The 20,910-nt window shown below is 45.4% G+C and overlaps 1 protein-coding gene across 2 annotated transcripts; it reads left to right on the top strand.

Moving 5' to 3' along the window:
- Positions 1 to 217: 217 nt before the first annotated feature.
- sh3glb2b (SH3-domain GRB2-like endophilin B2b) lies at positions 218 to 20,204 on the top strand. Of its 2 annotated transcripts, XM_079256461.1 has the most exons (11): positions 218 to 378; positions 2,767 to 2,908; positions 6,248 to 6,376; positions 8,572 to 8,705; positions 8,862 to 8,954; positions 10,595 to 10,657; positions 13,956 to 13,979; positions 14,079 to 14,168; positions 14,607 to 14,707; positions 14,831 to 15,071; positions 18,461 to 20,204. In XM_079256461.1, exons 1-11 carry the CDS (start codon positions 316 to 318, stop codon positions 18,566 to 18,568), a joined length of 1,188 nt encoding a protein of 395 aa, XP_079112587.1. In that variant the 5' UTR covers positions 218 to 315; the 3' UTR covers positions 18,569 to 20,204. The 2 variants fall into 2 exon arrangements, with proteins under 2 accessions (XP_079112587.1, XP_079112588.1); XM_079256462.1 differs by lacking the exon at positions 13,956 to 13,979.
- Positions 20,205 to 20,910: the final 706 nt, after the last annotated feature.

Genomic DNA, 20,910 nt, shown 5'->3' with positions numbered 1-20,910 from the left:
TGGATGGCTGGATAGTTTATTATTGTTTATGTTTATAGGTGTGACTACCAGTGTTTGTGCATGTGGAGGTCACGTGTGCTTAAAGCTCTGGAAGCAGTTCCCCCACCATCATCATCATCATCATCTTCATCATGATGACGCGGTGCTGCGGTCTCTTTAAATCCAGGACGCGCAGCAGATCCCCGATCGCCAGAGCGGATTTACGGCTCCAGTTTTCCGTCTGCAACTCCATCATCAGCTGATCCAGAGGATTCCCTTTGAGGGGAACCAAACCAGCCCGACCCGAACCCGCTCGGCACGGCACGGCACGGCACCATGGACTTCAACGTGAAGAAGCTGGCCTCTGACGCAGGGATGTTCTTCACCCGGGCCGTCCAGGTAAGCCTGGATCCGCAGCAGGTCCTCCAGAGTCCGGTATGGTGGAGATGAGGTCAGACTGCAGCTGGTTCTGGGCCGAGGTTCCGGTTCTAACAGCGCGAGACTCCTCGTGACCTCTGATCCCACCTGGACATATTGCTGGTTATGGGCTTGGTGCGCATGAGCAGCTGTAAGCCGATAAAGGCTCCTCCAGACTCCATCTATTATTGATGGCTGTGATCCAGTACATGACACCACGCACATGCATGTTCAGATGCACGCGCACATGCTCGCAGACTCCCGACGTATTCATTCAGCACACAGACTACCACCTGTTCTAGATAGGTAGACAGACAGACAGACAGACAGACATACATATAGACAGGTAGGTAGATAGATAGATAGATAGATGGATGGATAGATGATAGATAGATAGACAGACAGATAGATGTCTAGATAGATGGATGGGTAGATAGACAGGTATCTAGATAGACAGACAGGTAGGTAGGTGGATGGATGGGTGGGTGGATAGATAGGCTTTATTTTCATTCTACAAGCAGCTTTACTATGAAATTAAAACACCATAAATGAAAGTGCGTTAAAAACAAACAAAGAAGAGATAAACCTGCAGGATAACGGATATAAAGACGTTAACCCATTCAGGGCTAAACTGGGGGGTTCCACAGCTGGATTTCTGCTTCCATGAAGCTCCAGATGTTCTGTACTGGTTAAAACATCTGGACTGCAGCAGACCAGTTCTCCTGTTCCACCATCAGGATGTGGTCCTGCTGGACCAGTTCTCCTGTTCCACCATCAGGATGTGGTCCAGCGTGGTCCTGCTGGACCAGTTCTCCTGTTCCACCATCAGGATGTGGTCCAGCGTGGTCCTGCTGGACCAGTTCTCCTGTTCCACCATCAGGATGTGGTCCTGCTGGACCAGTTCTCCTGTTCCACCATCAGGATGTGGTCCTGCTGGACCAGTTCTCCTGTTCCACCATCAGGATGTGGTCCAGCGTGGTCCTGCTGGACCGGTTCTCCTGTTCCACCATCAGGATGTGGTCCAGCGTGGTCCTGCTGGACCGGTTCTCCTGATCCACCATCAGGATGTGGTCCAGCATGGTGGAAGGTCTTCCCTGAAAGAGACGTTGTCTGGATGGGAGCAGATGTTTCAGCATTGATGGAGCTTCCCAGATGTGGAAGCTGCCCACGCCATCGGCACTAATGCAACCCCATCCCATCAGAGATGCAGGCTGATAACAAGCTGGATGCTCCCTCTCCTCTTTAGTCTGCAGGACACGCCGTCCATGCTGTCCACAAACTATTCCACATCTTCATCCAGGTTTCCACTCAGAACATTTTAAATGAGCTTTGGTCCAGAGAAGACGGCGTGTTTCTGGATCCTCTTCACATATGATGGAGCTTTAACCTGCAGGTGTGGATTTCAGGCTGAACTGGGCTGTTTCTGGAATCTTCATGAGTCCATGCACTGGTTTCCAGTAGAGAATCATGTCTGGTTTTAATGCATAAAAGTACCAAAAGCATACAGAGATTCCTTCTGATTCTCTGAATCTTTTGATGATATTCTACAAAGGGATCTTTAAATTCTTCACAGTTTTACTTAAAGAACATTTTCTGAAATTGTAACCCAATTCTCAGACCCAGTTTGTCCCAGATTGGTGAACATCTTTCCATCTGAGAGACTCTGCCTCTCTGAAAGGCTCCTTTCATACCCAGTCATTTTACTGGCCAGATGCTCATCCAGTTTGTACCAGTTACTTTTCCAGCTTTTTCCCCTCCTGCCATTAAAAGAAGAGGTGATACCATGTGATGCTTAACATCCTGCTGCCATTCCATTCAATTAGAACTCATATTTAACTCAAAATGATAAAAAAAATCTGAGTTTCCACTTCTAATATGTTGTCTTATCTTCTACTGGAAATGGAATTTGGGTTGTTTAGATTTAGGAATAATTGGCTTTTGGTTTTATTTACAGTTTAACATACAAACCTTTTAGAAGTTGGGGTTGTGATCAGCTGCTGGAGAGCTGAACTTCAGACAGAAATTAAAAGTTAAAACTTATAAAATTATCGACTATTAACCATGAAGTAAGTTTATATTTGCTCAGTTTTTACTGTTTGATGTTGTTTCATGAGTTCTGTGTTTCTCTTTGTTTTAAATGACTTAAAAACCTGTAATGTTCAAACCAACACAGCCCACGGATTGTTTGACTTAAACTTTACTGTAATAGAGCTGTACAAGTCTCATACATCCATCCAGTTCAGGCGCCGGTTCAGGCGATCTTCCGCTCAGTAAAGCTAACAACAGAATCAGTTATGTTCTGTATGTTACGTCTGTTCAGACTCCAGTTGCTGTTGAGACCTGATGGACCTTTATGATCCTGTCTCATAGTTCACCGAGGAGAAGCTGGGCCAGGCGGAGAAAACTGAACTGGATCCCCACTTAGAGAACCTGATCATGAAGGCGGATGGTACCAAAAACTGGACTGAAAAGATCTTAAGACAAACGGAGGTTCTCCTGCAGCCCAACCCGAGTAAGTTCCCAAACCTTTCGGTCCCGTGTGAAGGTGTGTACGTCCAGTTGAACGCTCGGACTCCGTGTTTACTGAAGAGATTGACCAGAAGACCCAGAACCTTCTGAAGAACTTGATTCACTTCAGAACTATAAAGACTGATTCGTTGATGATGACGTCTTGTTCTACAGTTTGAGCAAAAGGAGACATTTAGTGACTATTTTAGACTTTTTAAGGGTTGGTAATGTTTTCCAGGAGCAGTTTTAATATTTTGCTTAAAATCCTCTTCACAGCGGTTGCAACCAGATGATTAAATGCTCCAACACAAACAAAACAAACGTAGTCGTCTGTGGAACAGACAGGACTGAAAAGACACCCTTCACTCATTTTAACCGACCCGTTCTAAACGATTGGATGGAGACATGTCTATCAAACTGACCTGCCCCTCTTCGTGCACGGATCGCGCTCTCTCAGAGGTTTAGAGGACTCATAAAGGCATTAAAGGGAGAGGCAAAACTCAGCTAGCTACATTAGCTGACATACTACATCAGAATACACCAGGGGTGCCCAAAGTGAGTCCTTGAGGGCCGCTGTCCTGCAGGTTCTCCATGTATCCCTGCTCCAACACACCTGGCCTCCATTAAAAGGATCCAACAGCCAATGAAGTTCTCCAAAATGACCGATTAGCTTGAGTCAGGTGTGTTGGAGCACGGAAGACCTGCAGGATTGTGGCCCCCGAGAACGGAGCGGGACACCCCTGGAATGGAGTACAAACGTAACATTAGGGAGGTTAACCCAGAAAAGGTGCCTAAAAGAAAGACTGTTCTGGAGAAGGTTACTGGCAAAGAAAGGCAGACCGAGTGGAGCAAGAGCAGCGAGTGGATTGGTGCCTTGGAGCCGCGGCTTCGGGGTTTGGACTCGCTGAAACTGTTTCCAGGATCTCCTATTCTACCTTCAGCTCTAGTCCAGTTTTATGTTTCCGTCATGAATCGCAGTAGGCTGGGGACATTCCTAGAAACAAGTTTCTGGAAGGTTCTGGACCTTTTCGTGGAGGTGCACCTGTAGAAATCTTTACATGAGTGTCATATAAAGTGCAAGTTAATGATGTGTGTGTTCTGTCACCCCTCATGCTGCAGTTGATCACACCGGTAAGTCTCTCCTTCATCTCCCACAGTGCTGTGGTGACTGACTCAGACTGAATCAGGTTTTCTGCATCAGGATGTGATACACAGTCATCGTTTTATTGGTTGTTCCAGCCTGGTTGTCATTATTTACCCAACAAGCCCAGCATCCATCTGCTGCAGCAGCTTGAAAACCTCACCAGATTTTTCATCAGCTTGTAAAACAATCAGCTTGTGGCTAGACGACATCCAGCTGTTCTACATACCATCGTGTTCCGTTTGGATGTCATTTCTCTGAAACATCCTGTAACATCCTGATGATGAGGATGATCTGCGCTCCTGATGTTGGAGTTAACCACCACATCACGCTTGATTGGCTGAATGCTGGGTATCAACATCTGCTTTGGATGGTTTTACTCGGATATATGCTGATGATATGCTGTTATATTTTCATTTTAAATTCTGATGTTTTTAATGTTCAAATCTTGTTAAGGTGCTTGGACTCAGAAGTGGGATGGATGCTAATTTTCTTCAACATAATGATGAAAAACTGAAGGCCAGATAGATTTCTACATATTAACCCCCTGCCTCATGTGTTAAACCCTCCATCCGGGACCTCTGGCTAACTCTGAACTTAGCGTTGACTGGAGGAAGTTCATGCAAATGTCATGTTTCTTTGGTTCACTCTTGCTCTTATTACTTTTAAAATAATGCCAAACTGAGTCCTGTTGATGGAAATGATCCTGCATTCTTTCATTTCATCAAGTCCGTATTATGGCAATGCTTTGTTCACCATGTAAACAATGACTGAAACAACTACAAGTTGTTTAGAAGGCCGCAGCGAGGCTCATAGCTAAATCTTATAGTATCCTCGTGTCCCCTATTATTAATTTAGCTACTCTGGCCCCCCATCCCCTACAGAGTTGGTTTTAACATTTCACCTGGTTGAACCCCAACTTTTATCAGAGAACCTCTGCAGGAATGGTTCTCTGTGCTAAAGAACTTGATGAGACTCTCCATGCATTACCAGCAATCACTAGTGATCCCGAGACCCATAACCTCCTCTTGTTCAGCAAAAGACTTCCTCCATGTGCATATACATACACAAACAAGCTGGTAGAGATGTTTAGGCAGGTTTATTTCCACAATCTTTCAAGAAATTCATGAAAGTCACTGCATATTTACCTCTGCCAGATGGTCGAGCAGGACCGGAAAGGGTTAAATGAAGATTTCTGTTATTTGTTTTCGCCAGCTTTCTCAGGGCTGTTAGTAAATGAGCATTTTGTGGATTATTCATTTGTTTAAACAATAAATACTGTGGACAGTTTGTTTCCCAGTTAAATGGAGTCCCATTTGGAAGAAACATGTATTAGTTGGATGAGCAGCAGAGTTGAGGATGTGGGTTGTGTCCATGACAACCTGTCCAGATCTTCTCTACCAAACAGTCGATTCTGTCGTTGTTTGGTGTGGATGGTTTTTGGTCATCAGCTGTTGTCCTTGTCACATAAAGCACATTAGTGTTCACAGTTTTCACTCTTTAAATTTCAGTTCATTTACATAATGCAACCATTTATTCACATAAAATATGATTTATTTATTTTTTTCTTCTTCTTTTTGTCTTGTCCAGCATTTAAGCAGACAAAATGGATTTTCTGGATGCTGTGTTCTGCTGGGCAAATTTACTTTGCCAAGGGAAGCATTATTGATATTCTGGATTTTAATTTTATTTTTCTATTTATTTTACATAATTGTTTGTATTACAAAGTTTGTACTGCTGGACCGGACTGGAGAGGACAGAAGAGGGACAGAAAGAGAATAGAAAAGAAGAGAAAACAGAAAACAACTTGTAGAGAGAAAAAGAGAGAGAGAAAGGAAAAAAAAAAGAATTGAATATGAATATGAATTACTTCTTACATGTTGATAGTGTAGAGATTTATTTTCAAACTGGGATTAGTAGTCCGGAAGGTGTCAAAGATTAGCTGCATCAGAGTTTGATCAGTTATTACTGGTCCCTAGTTCATATTTAAATGTGATTGGTCCTGGAAAAACAAAACAACCACAAAACAGAAACAAGAAAAAAAACATAGAATAAATAAACTTCAGAAAAAAAAAATACAACAGTAAACATCTATATGACGTTCAGACCTGCCGTTTATTAGATGGGTGCCTCTGTGTAAGAAGAAGCCCCATCTTTCCAGAACCAGAGACTTCCAGCTCTTTTTTCCCACCTGTTATCCAGGTGCTCGGATAGAGGAATTCATCTATGACAAACTGGACAAGAAGATCCCCTCCAGGACCACCAATGCAGAGCTACTGGGCCAGTATATGTTGGACGCTGCCACTGAATTTGGCCCCGAGACGCCGTATGGTGAGTAGCACTCAACCACAACACAAACATCATATTAGATGTTCAAAATAAGAGAGTTTACAGTTTTTATGAAATATCAGCTCATTTTTAATTTAACTATTAAAAACAAACACGAAGAATTCTTCAGAGACCACATTCATCACACTCTACAATCAGCTGGTGGAACTCCACTCTCTGTCGCGCCGAGCTGATGGAGGATGTGCCGTCATGTGAACACGAACACAGTTTTAAGTAACTCAGCATGTTCATATGTCCTCCAGCAATGAAAGAAGAATTTCTTCTTGTTCTGTGCCAGAGGTGGGTCTGGAGGGTTTTAACAGGGACAGAAGTTATTGATGAACTATCATCACTATCTGCAACATCTGTTAGGAATATTCTTAACTTTGGTCAACCTGTCTGTTAAATTCAGGGATTATCTGCTGCAGGAATCTCTTCAATAACAATTTAGCGCTGACTATAATGTCAAAAGCAAAAATTTTGCATGACTTTAATACATGCCAGCAATAATATTGTTTTGATTATTGCATGATGAAAATAAAGCAAAATAATCAGTGACTTAAATGTACTCTGACATTGTATTATTAAGGAATTTATTAACTTTAAAAAGTAACTAATTATTGTTGTAAATGTAAAGTTGTTTATCTGGCAGAGGAAAAAATTATGACACAAAGTAAACTCAGAGAAAGACCAAGCTTGGCTAGCTGCGTTAGCTAGCTGCGTTAGCTAGCATGCTACATCAGAATACAGTACACAAGTAAACATGCTAGCATGATATATATTAGAATAAAGTACATATGTAAACAAAGGGGACATTATGGCAGAAAAGGTGACCATCTGGAGTCGGAAACGAAAACCGTTTTGGAGAAAGTTACTTCTAAGAAAAAAGCAGAAGAAGAATGAGCAGTGTGTGTACTGGTTCTGGTGTGTGCTGGTTCTTTTGAGGCTTGATGGAACTGTGTTTCCAGGATCTCCCAATCTACCTTTAACTCTAGTCCAGTCATGTTTAAATCAAATTTTAGCCTTTTTGGTAGTTGAGGTGTGGTTCTTGTTTCAAGGCTAGCCTTTGGTGCCAACACCCACTAAACTAATGTTTCCAGATCTTGCAAGAAAAACAACCAACCAGCTGGATGGAAACAAGACCAAAAGAATCAGCTTGACCCCTCAGAATAAGCAAACAAGCAAAAACTTGCTTATAACAAGCAGACTTGGCAACACTGGTACCAAGTCAGCATGGTGAACGTTGCAAACTAGGCAGAGCCCTCTGTCGATTACCAGTTTGGGCCAGTGTGGTTACCAAGGAGATGGGTTTTTTTGGACAGATCCAAGATGTGATGCTTTTCACATAAATGTGAATAAGTTAGAAATATTCAAGATACGTTCATACAAGGAACAAAGTAACTCAAATAAGCAACTCGCGACTGATGATATTTACAAGCGACTTTACAAAAAACAAAAGTCTCTTTTAACAAGCAAACCAGGCAACACTGCACCAAATCCTGAAAACCCTACCACACACCCCCCACCAAATCCTGAAAACCCTACCACACCCCTCCCCCCCACCAAATCCTGAAAACCCTACCACACCCCTCCCCCCCACCAAATCCTGAAAACCCTACCACACCCCTCCCCCCCACCAAACCCTGAAAACCCTACCACACCCCTCCCCCCCACCAAACCCTGAAAACCCTACCACACCCCTCCCCCCCACCAAATCCTGAAAACCCTACCACACCCCTCCCCCCCACCAAACCCTGAAAACCCTACCACACCCCTCCCCCCCACCAAACCCTGAAAACCCTACCACACCCCTCCCCCCCACCAAACCCTGAAAACCCTACCACACACACCACCAAACCCTGAAGCCCCCCCCACACACACACCACCAAACCCTGAAAACCCTACCACACACCCCCCACCAAACCCTGAAGCTCTACAACACACCCCCCCACCAAACCCTGAAAACCCTACCACCCCCCCCGGTGGCTGCAGAATTGCACACAGTAGACATCACCGTGCCTTTATATGAGTTGGAAACAGTTTTAAGGTTGGAAAGTTGCACAGTGCAGCCTGTAGTTCTGAACCAAACCCTTAAACCTCCCCCCCATCCTCCCTGCGTCTTCCCAAATGTCCAAATAAAACTTTAAAAGTTTCTGTACATGTGAACAGAATATCCTCCGCCATCTGTACCATTGTAGGTAGTACCCTGATCACCGTGGGAGAGTACCAGAAGAGACTGGGAGGAGCTGAACGGGAATTCCTCCAGACCTCAGCTGGAAGTTTTCTCTCTCCTCTACGCAACTTCCTGGAAGGGGACTGGAGGACCATATCAGTGAGTATGGCCTGTTGGTTCTTTTCATGTCAACACCAGTGAAGGGAAGAACCATGTGGGCATGGATTGTTCCAGTCTGGTGTCTCTGTCTGACTCTGTTTTACATGGATAAAAAGCTGCTGAAATGTTTGATCCCATGTTTCTGACGGTTTACAGAAAGAGAAGCGGCTTCTGGAGAATCGAAGGTTGGATCTGGACATCTGCAAGGCTCGCCTGAAAAAAGCCAAGCAGGCAGAAGCCAAAGCAGCGGTGAGATCATGGCACATGTCTGGAGTCCCACAAAGTCCATGTAGTCTGTTTACTCTGCAGTTGCACAGAAAACACAACCGGGGACCTTATCATGACTGTAAAATGCTGCAGATGTTGCTGCAACCAAAAACATTGGAGCAAAATGCGTTTTATGGAAATTATTCTTATCAAGCAGAAACTTATTTTTCAAAGGATGAATTATTCTTCAGTGTTGTAACTCAGGACAGATATGAGCAACACGGCTGCAGCAGTGAGATGGCGTGTGTGTTGCTTTTGGTTAACATGTACCAGTGGTTAATGATAAAATGCTATAAATGCTCTGGTAGGACTGGGACAGGAAGACGTATCCTGTCTGGTTTATCCTCCAGCTGCACCATCAGGCTGTCCTACGAACTACAACGTAATCCCGTTCAGACTTTTCTCTGATCTGCAGCAGTTTCCTCACTCAAAGAGGAATACGGTTTATATTCCAGGTTTTCACTACAAAACGCATCACGTTATCATGAAATAAGTTTAATCTTTTATTATAAAATTTATCGTGTTATGAGATTCCAGACTTAATCAGGCTCTACGCTTCTGTACAGTAGTGTTAGATTTCTTCTGGCTGTAAATATGTGGCTTTACATTCATTACTGCCAGTAAATATGTAATAAAATAAAGGAAAATAAAAACAGAACAGCAACAATTGAATCCAGCTGGCGAACGTGTCGCCATGCGTCGTTAACATGTCAGTGAGGAAATGGATCTTCCAGCATATAACCAACATATAACCAACAGCCCCATTGTGCGGCTGACTGTGTGTTGGAGGGTGTGGAGACTGTTGTTGACATGGGGGCTGCAGTTTGGCCCAACCCATACCAAATGAGTTGCAAGTATGTCACTGCTCCTGACATGCTTGCAGGTTTACGTTTACATTGTTTACACTCTCCCAGGGATCTCCAACTCCGATCCTCATCCGCTGAGCTACCATCCTGCAGGTTTTATTGTTTCCCTGCTGCAACACACGTAGACGTAGACCAATTTTATCGTCATTCAAAAGTGTATACAGAATGAAATTTTGTTTCATTGGCTCAGCAGTGTTAAAAAATATATACAAAATGCACCAATAGATGGTGAAATGATGCCCGAATGCTGTGGAACCTCCTACCAGACGTCAGCATGATGGGGGTGTGTGGGGTCCACTCTCCTCACACTCTTCCACTCAGAAGCTCTGCAGCCTCCTCTCCATACGGAGTCTCAGGATGCTCTCAGTGGTGTTTCTGGAGAATGTGCTGAGGATGACTGAGGGTTTCCAGCACCCAAATCAAACAAGGCTCATTAACAGGCAGGTGCACACAAGTTGTTGTAGAACCTTTTCATTTGAATCAAGCGTTGTACCAGGAAAACACTAAAATCTGCAGGACCAGAGCTGGAGACTGTTGCTACGACGATACATGTGCTTATCTAGCTGAATGAGCTGGACCCAGCACACCTCCAACCCTGCGTTATTCGATCTGACTTTCAAGATGCTAAAAATCCCTTCATCTTCAACGTTTCCTCTGCTTTCTCTCTGGTTTCCGTCCTTGTGTTGCCTGAGTGAGATGTCTGCGTTTTACCTGCATGATGCCAACATGCGTGTTATCCTCTGTGTGTTTTTATAGGCTGCACCAGATTTTCAGGAGACGAGGCCTCGAAATTACGTTCTTTCTGCCAGTGCATCTGCGGTAAGAAGAAACAAACATGAATGAGCATCTGTTGCTATTCTGACTGATTTTTCCTTTAAATTGCAGCTAAAAGTTCTGAATTTTAAAGGAATAAAGTAGTTTGTGCAACACAAATATTTTGTTTAATGCATTGAAAGAGTGAAGACGCTCCTCCTCACACTGCAACATCTTTAAAGCCACTATACTAAACATTAATAATTAACATTTATTTAAATATTTTAGGCTGCTGGACCATTTTCCCCGCCAGCATGAGATTAAAACTGGTCTCATCCCACTTGCTGAAAGCAAAGTGAAAAGTGAGTCCAGCTACAAGACCCTGGTTGAGGGGTCTTTCCTCCGTAAACAAGATGCTTCTCTGTTTTTAGTTTAAACGGTTCTCTCATGTAAATTAATCTAAAACATAATTATTCACGAGGATGTGAAAATCTCCCGAATCATTTTTCATTCCGACAAAAAGAAAAATGCTTTAATGTTCTGCTGGGAATAAAATCTGAGCTGAGGAGGAAAATCCTGAACGACTGGACGTATGCAGGGATTTCCAGTAGAGAAGCAGCCACCAGTCCAGTGTCCCTGCTTAGACCAGTGCAGGGTTTCATGCTGGTCCCAGCAGCTTCCAGGCCAGAGGCCTGCTGGTGACATCATCGTGGACGATCCAGCTGCCATGCAGCGATGCGAACAAGTATTTACCTCCTTCCTGGTTTCTTATTATTTTGCAGATTTGTCCTAAATGTGTCAGATTATCACTAAATTATAACATTAGACAAAAATAACTCGAGAAAATGCAAAATAGCAGGGAATATCCAGAGACTCCAATGTTAAAAAGACCAACTTCAACGCAGAAATAATCGTGTTTACAGTAAAAATAAACACGTTTACGGCAGAAATAAACACGTTTACGGCAGAAATAAACACGTTTACAGCCTAGTTAAAAAAACATTTTCGGTTTAATAGGTCAGGTTTAACCTCACGACAACTGTGGGGGGAGTGAATTTTTTAATGAATCCTAAGTAATTACTAAGAAGTAATTAATTATTAATTAAATTAATATTCATTAAGTAATAATTATGTCTCTTTTATTCCTATTTTCTTCTGCATCAGTTTAATTCAGCTTTATTTGTATGACGATAGCCCACAACAGATCATCTTAAGGTACTTTACAGACATAATCACCAGTTTATTTTAGTAAAACAAATCTACATTAATGAAGTTGAAATAACCGTGTGTTCATATCGACCCAGTCATGAGAAAAGAATTCCCCAGCATGAGTGCAGCTATGTGAAAATACTCATATGGTTAAACTGATATTTGTTTTCAAGCTTCGTGTCAGTTCAGACTGACTTGGTATTTAATCAGTGTGATCAGATGACTCGATGATTCCAGGTTGGTGTGTGACTGCTGTGTTTCAGCGGTAAATGAGATGTTTGTCCAGTCGCAGGAGTCATGTCTGTCATTTTGTGTGTGATGAAAGCAGCTGCAGAGCGACTGGGAGAGCTGGGATGTGGCAGCTGAGCCCAGTGTGTCTTCTCAGAGGAAGGTGGTACATCTGTTAGGACTACGTCTCTGTTGTCTGGTGTTGTGCTGATAGAACATTAGCTGCATCCTCTCCCTAGCTGACGAGGCTTCCTCTGCGTTTCTGTCTTTGTTCTAAACATTTAGGCTGAGATCATTTCACAAACTTCCAGTCCAGTCAGAATCCCAATCATATGATCCACATTAGTCCACTGTAGCTGTATTTGTATTATATACCCAGCTGAGGAAACCAGCAGACTGGATCAAATCCTCCATCCTGAGCTGCACAAGAAACATTAGAGAGAAACCTCATCAGAACCAGAACCAGAACCAGGAGGGACGGCCATCTGCTTGGACCAGCTGGGAGTGGAGAGGACAGCAAACAGGGTCCACGAGAAGCAGAACTCTGAACCAGAGATCCTGCAGAGAGGGAAGAAGGGAAACATGAATAAATGACAACACAGAGACGCCCCCCCCCCCAGTGCACCATGGGACGTCTCCCAGTGCACCATGGGACGTCTCCCAGTGCACCATGGGACGTCTCCCAGTGCACTCCCAGTGCACCATGGGACGTCTCCCAGTGCACCATGGGACGTCTCCCAGTGCACCATGGGACGTCTCCCAGTGCATATTGGGACGTCTCCCAGTGCACCATGGGACGTCTCCCAGTGCACCATGGCACGTCTCCCAGTGCACCATGGCACGTCTCCCAGTGCACCATGGGACGTCTCCCAGTGCATATTGGGACGTCTCCCAGTGCACCATGGGACGTCTCCCAGTACACCATGGGATGTCTCCCAGTGCATATTGGCACGTCTCCCAGTGCACCATGGGACGTCTCCCAGTGCACCATGGCACGTCTCCCAGTGCACCATGGCACGTCTCCCAGTGCACCATGGGACGTCTCCCAGTGCACCATGGGACGTCTCCCAGTGCACCATGGGACGTCTCCCAGTGCACCATGGGACGTCTCCCAGTGCACCATGGGACGTCTCCCAGTGCACCATGGGACGTCTCCCAGTGCACCATGGGACGTCTCCCAGTACACCATGGGACGTCTCCCAGTGCACCATGGGACGTCTCCCAGTGCACCATGGGACGTCTCCCAGTACACCATGGCACGTCTCCCAGTGCACCATGGGACGTCTCCCAGTGCACCATGGCACGTCTCCCAGTGCACCATGGGACGTCTCCCAGTGCACCATGGCACGTCTCCCAGTGCACCATGGGACGTCTCCCAGTGCACCATGGGACGTCTCCCAGTGCACCATGGGACGTCTCCCAGTGCACCATGGGACGTCTCCCAGTGCACCATGGGACGTCTCCCAGTGCACCATGGGACGTCTCCCAGTGCACCATGGCACGTCTCCCAGTGCACCATGGGACGTCTCCCAGTGCACCATGGCACGTCTCCCAGTGCACCATGGCACGTCTCCCAGTGCACCATGGGACGTCTCCCAGTGCACCATGGCACGTCTCCCAGTGCACCATGGGACGTCTCCCAGTGCACCATGGGACATTAGGGTTGTATGATTATTATTGTTGTCCAGCACAGCGGTTGCTAGGCAACTCGTTTAGAGGTCTACAATGAGGGATTTGAATAAAAACAGCAGTAATTTGACTTCAGTGGTGAAACATCAGAAACATGATGATGACTTTCAGATTGAAACACACACACACACACACACTCACACTGCAGCTGTTTTACTGTGGAAATGTTTGTAGCTTCATGTCTGAGTATGATAATGTCTCATGACTGTGTTTTCTCCTGTTATGCTCCTTCTCTCAGTTGCTGAGTGAGGAGGTGGACAAAGTGAGTACCGTCTCTAGTGGACAGTGTGTGGTCACCTGCTCCATGATCACAGCTCATGTTCCTGAATGATTCCTCTCCGTTCTGTGTTCTCCCTCACAGGCCGAACACGAGCTCCGAGTGGCTCAAACGGAGTTCGACCGGCAGGCTGAGGTCACCAGGCTGCTGCTGGAAGGCATCAGCAGCACACATGTGAGTCATTATAGAAGGTCCAAGCAACAGCCAGAAAGTCCTTCTGGAATTAAATGTGGTCGGTTCATCCTTCCATCCATTATTCATCCATCCATCCATCCATCCATCAATCTGTATAGATGTGTAGTACACTAATGGTAGATTGTATTTTTAATGGAAAAAATCCTAAAATATAAAAAATAAAACCCTTTTTTTTTTTTTAGTAAAAGTAATCAAATTACATCCCAGTTATCTTAAACTATATTATCCTGCCCAGTTCGCAGTTTTGGCCTGTAAGCCACTAATTCAGACCAACAGAAGTACGAGTGGAGCATCATCACACTGCTGTGCAGATTATTAGATTAGAAGGAGCTTTCATCAATGTGATGTTATATGTTGAAGGTTGGAGCAACAATAAATGTCTATGTAACCCTCTAACCTTTTCCTTTCTCTCTTTAGCTCAACCACCTGCGCTGTTTGCAGGATTTTGCCGAGGCACAGGCCACCTACTATGCTCAGTGTCACCACTACATGCAGGACCTTCAGAGGGAGCTCCACAGGTGAGGACTTAGTGTTCCTGGCCGCTCCAGAGGACAGATTTGGTGAAGAGAACTCCTGAAAAACAGACCCACGCTGATCTACCGAGCATTCATGAGTGTCTGTGCTTTCCAAATCTCTTGCAGAAGCGCTAATGCTGCAGGCGCTCCACACACGCTGGCTACTGGCTGCCCCGCCCCCATATCCTCAGCTTTCCCATCTGGACCATCATCTCCTGGGGCAACCATCCCCTCCTCATCCAATCAGAGGGCCGGCTCACTGGCTATAGAGCAGATGCAGCTGCCTGCCACGGGCGCCCGAAAGGCCAAGGTCCTGTACGACTACGATGCCCACGATGCCAGCGAGCTCTCCCTCTTGGCTGATGAGGTACAGTAACATCACATCATAACGTCTCTGTGGCACGAGGATCAACACGTGACCTTCGACTCGTACAAAGAAACAAAGCTGTAAACCTCTGAAGGAGCTGTATGATCAGTGTTAACGCTGCTGATTGGCTGTGAGGTCTGACCGCATGCGCAGCGTGAAACCCGGCGGACATCAGCCCACACCCTCTCATACACACCAACACACTCCATCTGCTGCCAAATACACAATGTTTCATTAAAACCGGAGACATTATGACCACTTCCACAGATTCATCACCTCTGTTTCAGTTTGTGCCTTTATGTGACTCCAAATGCAGTACTTAGTGAAGTAATCTCATTACAATTTACTCGGGTAACAAGTAACAAATTACTTTTTTAGTAACAGTCCCAACTCTGCATAAGTCTATATTCTTTTCTTTTAAAGGTCTTGTTTACACGTACCGCCCTCCAGCAGGTCTGTGTCCCCGCCCCCGAACTGGCGGGGAACGTCAGCCTTACGAATGTTTTATCTCTGGAAGTTCTAGCAGTCTGTAGCGTCATGGCATGATGTCATCACAACATGATGTCATCACAACATGATGTCATCACAACATGACACCACCACACCATAACAGCATTACATTATCTATCAATCAATCAAAGTACTTTATTCATCCCTGAGTCAAGGTTCAAACCAGCTCGTCCAAGGTTTGACATCCAGATATGTAAGATTTATGACAAGTTTACAGAAAAAAAGGTCATGTAACTCCAGGCTGCGCCACTAGATGACGCAGTCCGGAGAAACAGGGGAAAAAAAAATCTCGTACATTTAAGCACAAACTCGAACAAGACACACAAAGTCCCGGGAGGCAGTGAGTCATGTGGGAGGGGACTGGGGGTGGTTGAGGAGGGGGAAAGAGCATCTATGAACATGTCTTCTTCCGTTCTCAGGGAGGGTTGCGCCGGCCCAAGGCCGCTGGGAAGCCAAATCCAGATATGATTGTTGTTTGGGTTCCAGGCGAGGAAAACAATTTGCCCTCGGCCTTGAGTCCATAGCAGATCTCAGGCTGGCAGCTCCAGACAGCTGAATGGGGGGGGTAAATTTCCACCAATTTTAGCAGACATCCTCTCCATGTTGGTATCAACTCTGGGACCGACGAAAGATGACCAGTCTGGGCTAAACCAGCATCCTGCTTATGGTCGAATCCAGTCAGCGCATGAGTCTGTGCACTGCTAGCCCGTCCTGTTCCATTGCAAAATTCTGGCAGCCTGCCAGTTGCTGCCAGAATCTCACGGGTCTTGAGGTAGATCAGAACTCCACCAGCACCAAGCAGCAGAATCCCGATCACCAATAATCCAAAGATGTAAACATCCTCCACGTCCTCAGAGGACAGAACCGCCAGACACATCGGTCTCCATCTGGCCCATGAGTCCTGAACGTATCCAGCCGGAAGCATCCCGTCAGGACATGCGGGCTCCCCTCTGCCCGATCTTCGAGAGGAGAAAATCGACTGCGTTGAGAGACCAGCCGATCTGGGTCCTCATTTATCAAACTGTGCGTAGCAACGATGACTACAGGTGGCATACGTACGGAAAACAGGAAATGTGGCGCAAAAAAACTTGCCGATTTACAAAGCAGTGCGCGCGCACGTCCCACGCCTGTTTCGCTTCAGAAATCAGGATCAAAACTAAATGTTGCGCACATCTTGTCACGCCCACGTGTTGGCCATAAAAGGTCAGGTGAACACTCCTGGACTTATCCAGAAAGGACAAATAAAGTGGTCAGACAGTAAAATGTAGGGAGAAAGTGCATCTTGGTCCACAGGAGGAGGAAGGGGGGCCGCTGCCCACTCCCACAGATTAGAAGCTGGCGGGAAAATGAAGGAGTCCAGAGATACGCTGGAACAAAATGCTCCAGATGATGCTGGAAGTGCTTCATTCCTTGGTCTCAGATTATAAAATGAACGGACATAAATGAGACGTCTCTGACTCCAGTTTATTTACTGGGAACATACTGGTGTTCCTGTGTGTCCCAGCTGGGTTGCAGCGCTGCAGATGTGGTCGGAGAGGGGGGGCAGTGGGTCCACCTTGTGTCCTAGCTGCGGTGTCCTCGCAGAGGAACCAATAATCACTATGAAGGAGGAGGTGCAGGAGATGGAGAGAAATAAACACCACCCTGACAGAAACCACACTAAAGATAAACTTGTGAATAAATGAGAATTCTCCACCTCTGGTGTGTTGCATCACTTCTAGACATAAAGCAGCAGCGTTTGGTTCCAACGTGAGAGGATGATTGACAACACAATCATTCAGATTGGATGATTGATCAGGTGAACGCAGGTGAAGCGCTGACGTCATTTAGTAGCATGTTATGTAGCGTCTCCACTATCTGCACACATCTGCAGCTGTACAACAGGTTTCCTCCTGGGCATGGAGGCACCTCCACCTGCCTCCATCTGCCCGATGGCCGCTACACCACGTCTGGCTGTGGAGAACATCGTTCTGTTCCTCTGCTCTGGGTTGGGAAAAGGAGCGGACCCGACCTGTCAGTCCCTTCCCTTTGGAAGGTGCCGGACTGGAGTCCAGAGTCTCCATGTTCCATGTCCACCAGCAGGGACAGATAAGCCACGTTGGGGAGCATTTTATCTCCAACCATCACTTCATGTTCTGTATCTGCAGGTGGAGGAAACACCTGATCATCCTAATCATGGGCTGTTGTCATGGCGACACGTCATTTTAATGCAATTATTCTTTTAGACTTTTATTATAAATGCAGCTTCTGTACGACTTAACTGTGTGAAATGGTTTTTATAGCATGTAGAACTGCTTCGTTTCAGAACAGATTTTTCTGGTTGATGTTTTCAGTGGTGGAGGAACGATATCAAGTGTGCGTTTTTTTTTTCTTTTGCAAATGCTGTTAATGTACAGCATTCTGCGTAAAGGTTTATACTTGATTTTGAACAAATGTATCAAATTTCACACCATTTCTTTGGTTTTATTTTCTGCCTTTGGTGTCGCCGTTTCTCCAGATGTTGTCGTACGCCGGGGTCAGAGTTGGCGTGGAGGTCGGGACGTTTCACCGCCAAGTCGTGTTTTGATAAATCCCAAAAGTTTACTATAATTGGCGTACGGCAGGTTTTGTGTGTGCGACAGCTTCGTAAATGAGGCCCCAGATCCATGATTATGTCATCACGGCATGACCTCCTCGACCTGACCCCTGTGCATTGTGGGCTCAGGTTGAGGAGCGAAGAAACTGACTGTTTACACTGTTTTCTGCTCGTCCAGCAGGATGTTAACCAGTGTAAAGATGGGATGGTGTAACCAACTGTCAGAAGTGACAACAGAAGTGTTTTGCGTGTTTCTTTTATCTTTTATCTTAATGTTGACCTTTTTACTTCTTTCTCTCTGCAGCTTATTACCGTATACACTGTCCCAGGAATGGACCCTGACTGGCTGATTGGAGAAAGGGGGAATGAAAAGGGCAAAGTCCCCGTCACCTACCTGGAACTGCTGAGCTAATGGACCAAGCAACATGAACACACTTACAGAAAACTCTTTTCTCTGTCACACATGGTGGGTGCGCTTGTTTTTAGCCTCAGTTTGTGCCTCTCAGCTGTCGGTGTACGTTTGATTCCCAGCAGTAACCGCTGCACGGTTTCTAGGATCCATCGCTTCATCATCTTTCATGCTGCGGTTACTTCTGAGATGCAGATTTATGCTAACAGGCAGCCGGCCAGAGTTGGGCTCATCTCCAACCTTCTGATTTGTTCCCAACAAGCAGAAAGACTCTGCTTGTTGGGAACATTTCAGCAAACACGACGAGTAACCGGATGAAACTCTGACTATGAGACCAGTGTTACCATGATATGTAACCACAGTACGAGACATCTGAGCATGCGGAACATACGCTGATGTTTAGAACAACTAAACATGAGCCTTTGGTTTTACATTAAACAGAAACATATTAATGATGGTGTAGCTGGACTCGGCGACGTGGTGACAACACGATGAAGAAGCCAAGAAACACAATCAGCTGCTTGTTAAAAATGACTTCAGAGAAGGAAAACAGGAACTCTGCTTATTTATGTAATGAAAGTATCACGTATTTACGACTTTCAGGTTAAATGAAACATCTCCATGATCCCCAAACACACACATGAATCGACCTCTTTACTGTATCTGTGATGCTGATTCGTCCTGAAACATCTGGCAGTGACACAGATGTTGGGAGGAAACTCTGCCGCCGAGAGTCGGACCTGTCAGCTCTCCACTTAAATCCAGTCAGAGCAGAACGGGTCTGAACTGGAGCTCAAAGCGGAGGTGTGCAGCACGCAGGACATGTAGAGATGTAGAGCTTCACAGCATGCAGACATGCATGAACAGGATGTGGATTCCTGAAGTAATCCCAACCTTAGAGAAGCTGCTGATGGAGTCAGGACTCTGTCTGGAGCTGAAACTGATCCAAACCAAAGTAAAACCAGCAGTTTGCATCACGTGACCCACATGAATCCAAGTTATATAAAAGCGGTCCCAGAAACCTGTTTCATATGTGAGTCCAGGGACAGATCCTGGTCCAGACTGAGCCCAGGGTTGCTCACTGTTACACTAGATCCTGAGGTAAAACCATTGTTCCATAGCTAGACAGTCTTCCTGAGCCTCTCCGGTCCAAACCCTCCTCCATCACCGTCTCCAGCTGTGTAGTCATCTGCTGAGAAAGGCTCGGCGTGTTTCCCACAGAAACCATCTGACTGGTCACGTCGTCGCGCTCCGATGAAAACCGTGCAGCTGAACACAAACTAGTGTGTGTTTTAAACAGAAAACCAGGCGGAACAGCTCGGTCCTCAGCGCCCCGCGGAGACACAAACACCTCCAGGTCACCTCTTTACTCAGATTTTTTCTCCTGGTTTTTTAATGACTGAATTTGACCTTTCAGTCCCTCTTCGTAGGAAGAGCATCCATTCAGATTCAAGCTGACGTTGAGTTCTTTATGCATTTGTAGTGTTTTGCATGAACGTTGTAGGGTGTGGTCTGCTGCAGACGTATGCAGGCCTGTGGAAAGCAGTCACGGCTCTGGTTGGGGATCTGCATACATGTTACTAATTTATTGTGTTTTTCAAATGTTTTCAGTTTTAAAACATCCAGACTTCCGTCATCATATGGTCTCTAGTGTGATGTGCAATAAACATGCATGTGTGTAACTGTACTGTGTGTCTTTCATGTTCACAACCAGCAGTGATGATGGAAGCGTCGCTCCATAATATGACCAATCGTTTGGCTCTGATGTTCTTTCTTCTCCTTCTGCAGCAGGAAACGCTTCATTCAGAGTCACTCTAAACTTTATCAGCGCTGCAGAATGTGGCGGTTTGATCTGATCTGGTTTCCTCCATCATGTTTGTACGAAATATAATGTGTGATGAAACTGAAGCGACTTTTGGAGCAATGAGTCTTCATCAGGAGAGATTTACTGATGACCTGGTTCTCACACACAACCACTCCTGATTCAGCCCATAAAAAACACCTCATTGTTAAATAAGACCTGCTGCAATAAAGAAATGGAAATAAATGAAGTATAAATAACTAAGCTGGGGTAAACTAAACAGTCGTTTTATATGTCACTTTTCTGAACCTGTGTTTTTCTGGCTAACTTTTCAGTTTTTTGGGGTTTTTTTTGTTTCTGCACTCCGTGAGGGACCGCGACACCACGATGCTACATGATGCATCATCCTGGAACAACTTTTGGCAGACATGTTGCTGCAACACGTTCTATATGAGCTGATATTTTCCACACACGTCTCATATATGTTTTATTTACATTTTGCACAGTTACACAACTTTCTTTTGCAAGTCGTTTTATTGATGTT

Source organism: Telmatherina bonti (genome assembly GCF_933228915.1).
Source record: "Telmatherina bonti genome assembly, chromosome: 17".
Lineage (NCBI taxonomy): Eukaryota > Metazoa > Chordata > Actinopteri > Atheriniformes > Telmatherinidae > Telmatherina > Telmatherina bonti.
The sequence above is the reverse complement of the archived record's forward strand: the minus strand, read 5'-3'. Positions and strand labels throughout refer to the sequence as shown.

Excerpts from the sequence above, each read along its gene's own strand:
- sh3glb2b (XM_079256461.1), top strand. The coding sequence starts at position 316 with ATGGACTTCAACGTGAAGAAGCTGGCCTCTGACGCAGGGATGTTCTTC. Across the intron at positions 2,909-6,247 it reads TCTCCTGCAGCCCAACCCGA|GTGCTCGGATAGAGGAATTC; the intron begins GTAAGTTCCCAA and ends CCTGTTATCCAG. Across the intron at positions 13,980-14,078 it reads TGAGTGAGGAGGTGGACAAA|GCCGAACACGAGCTCCGAGT; the intron begins GTGAGTACCGTC and ends TCTCCCTCACAG.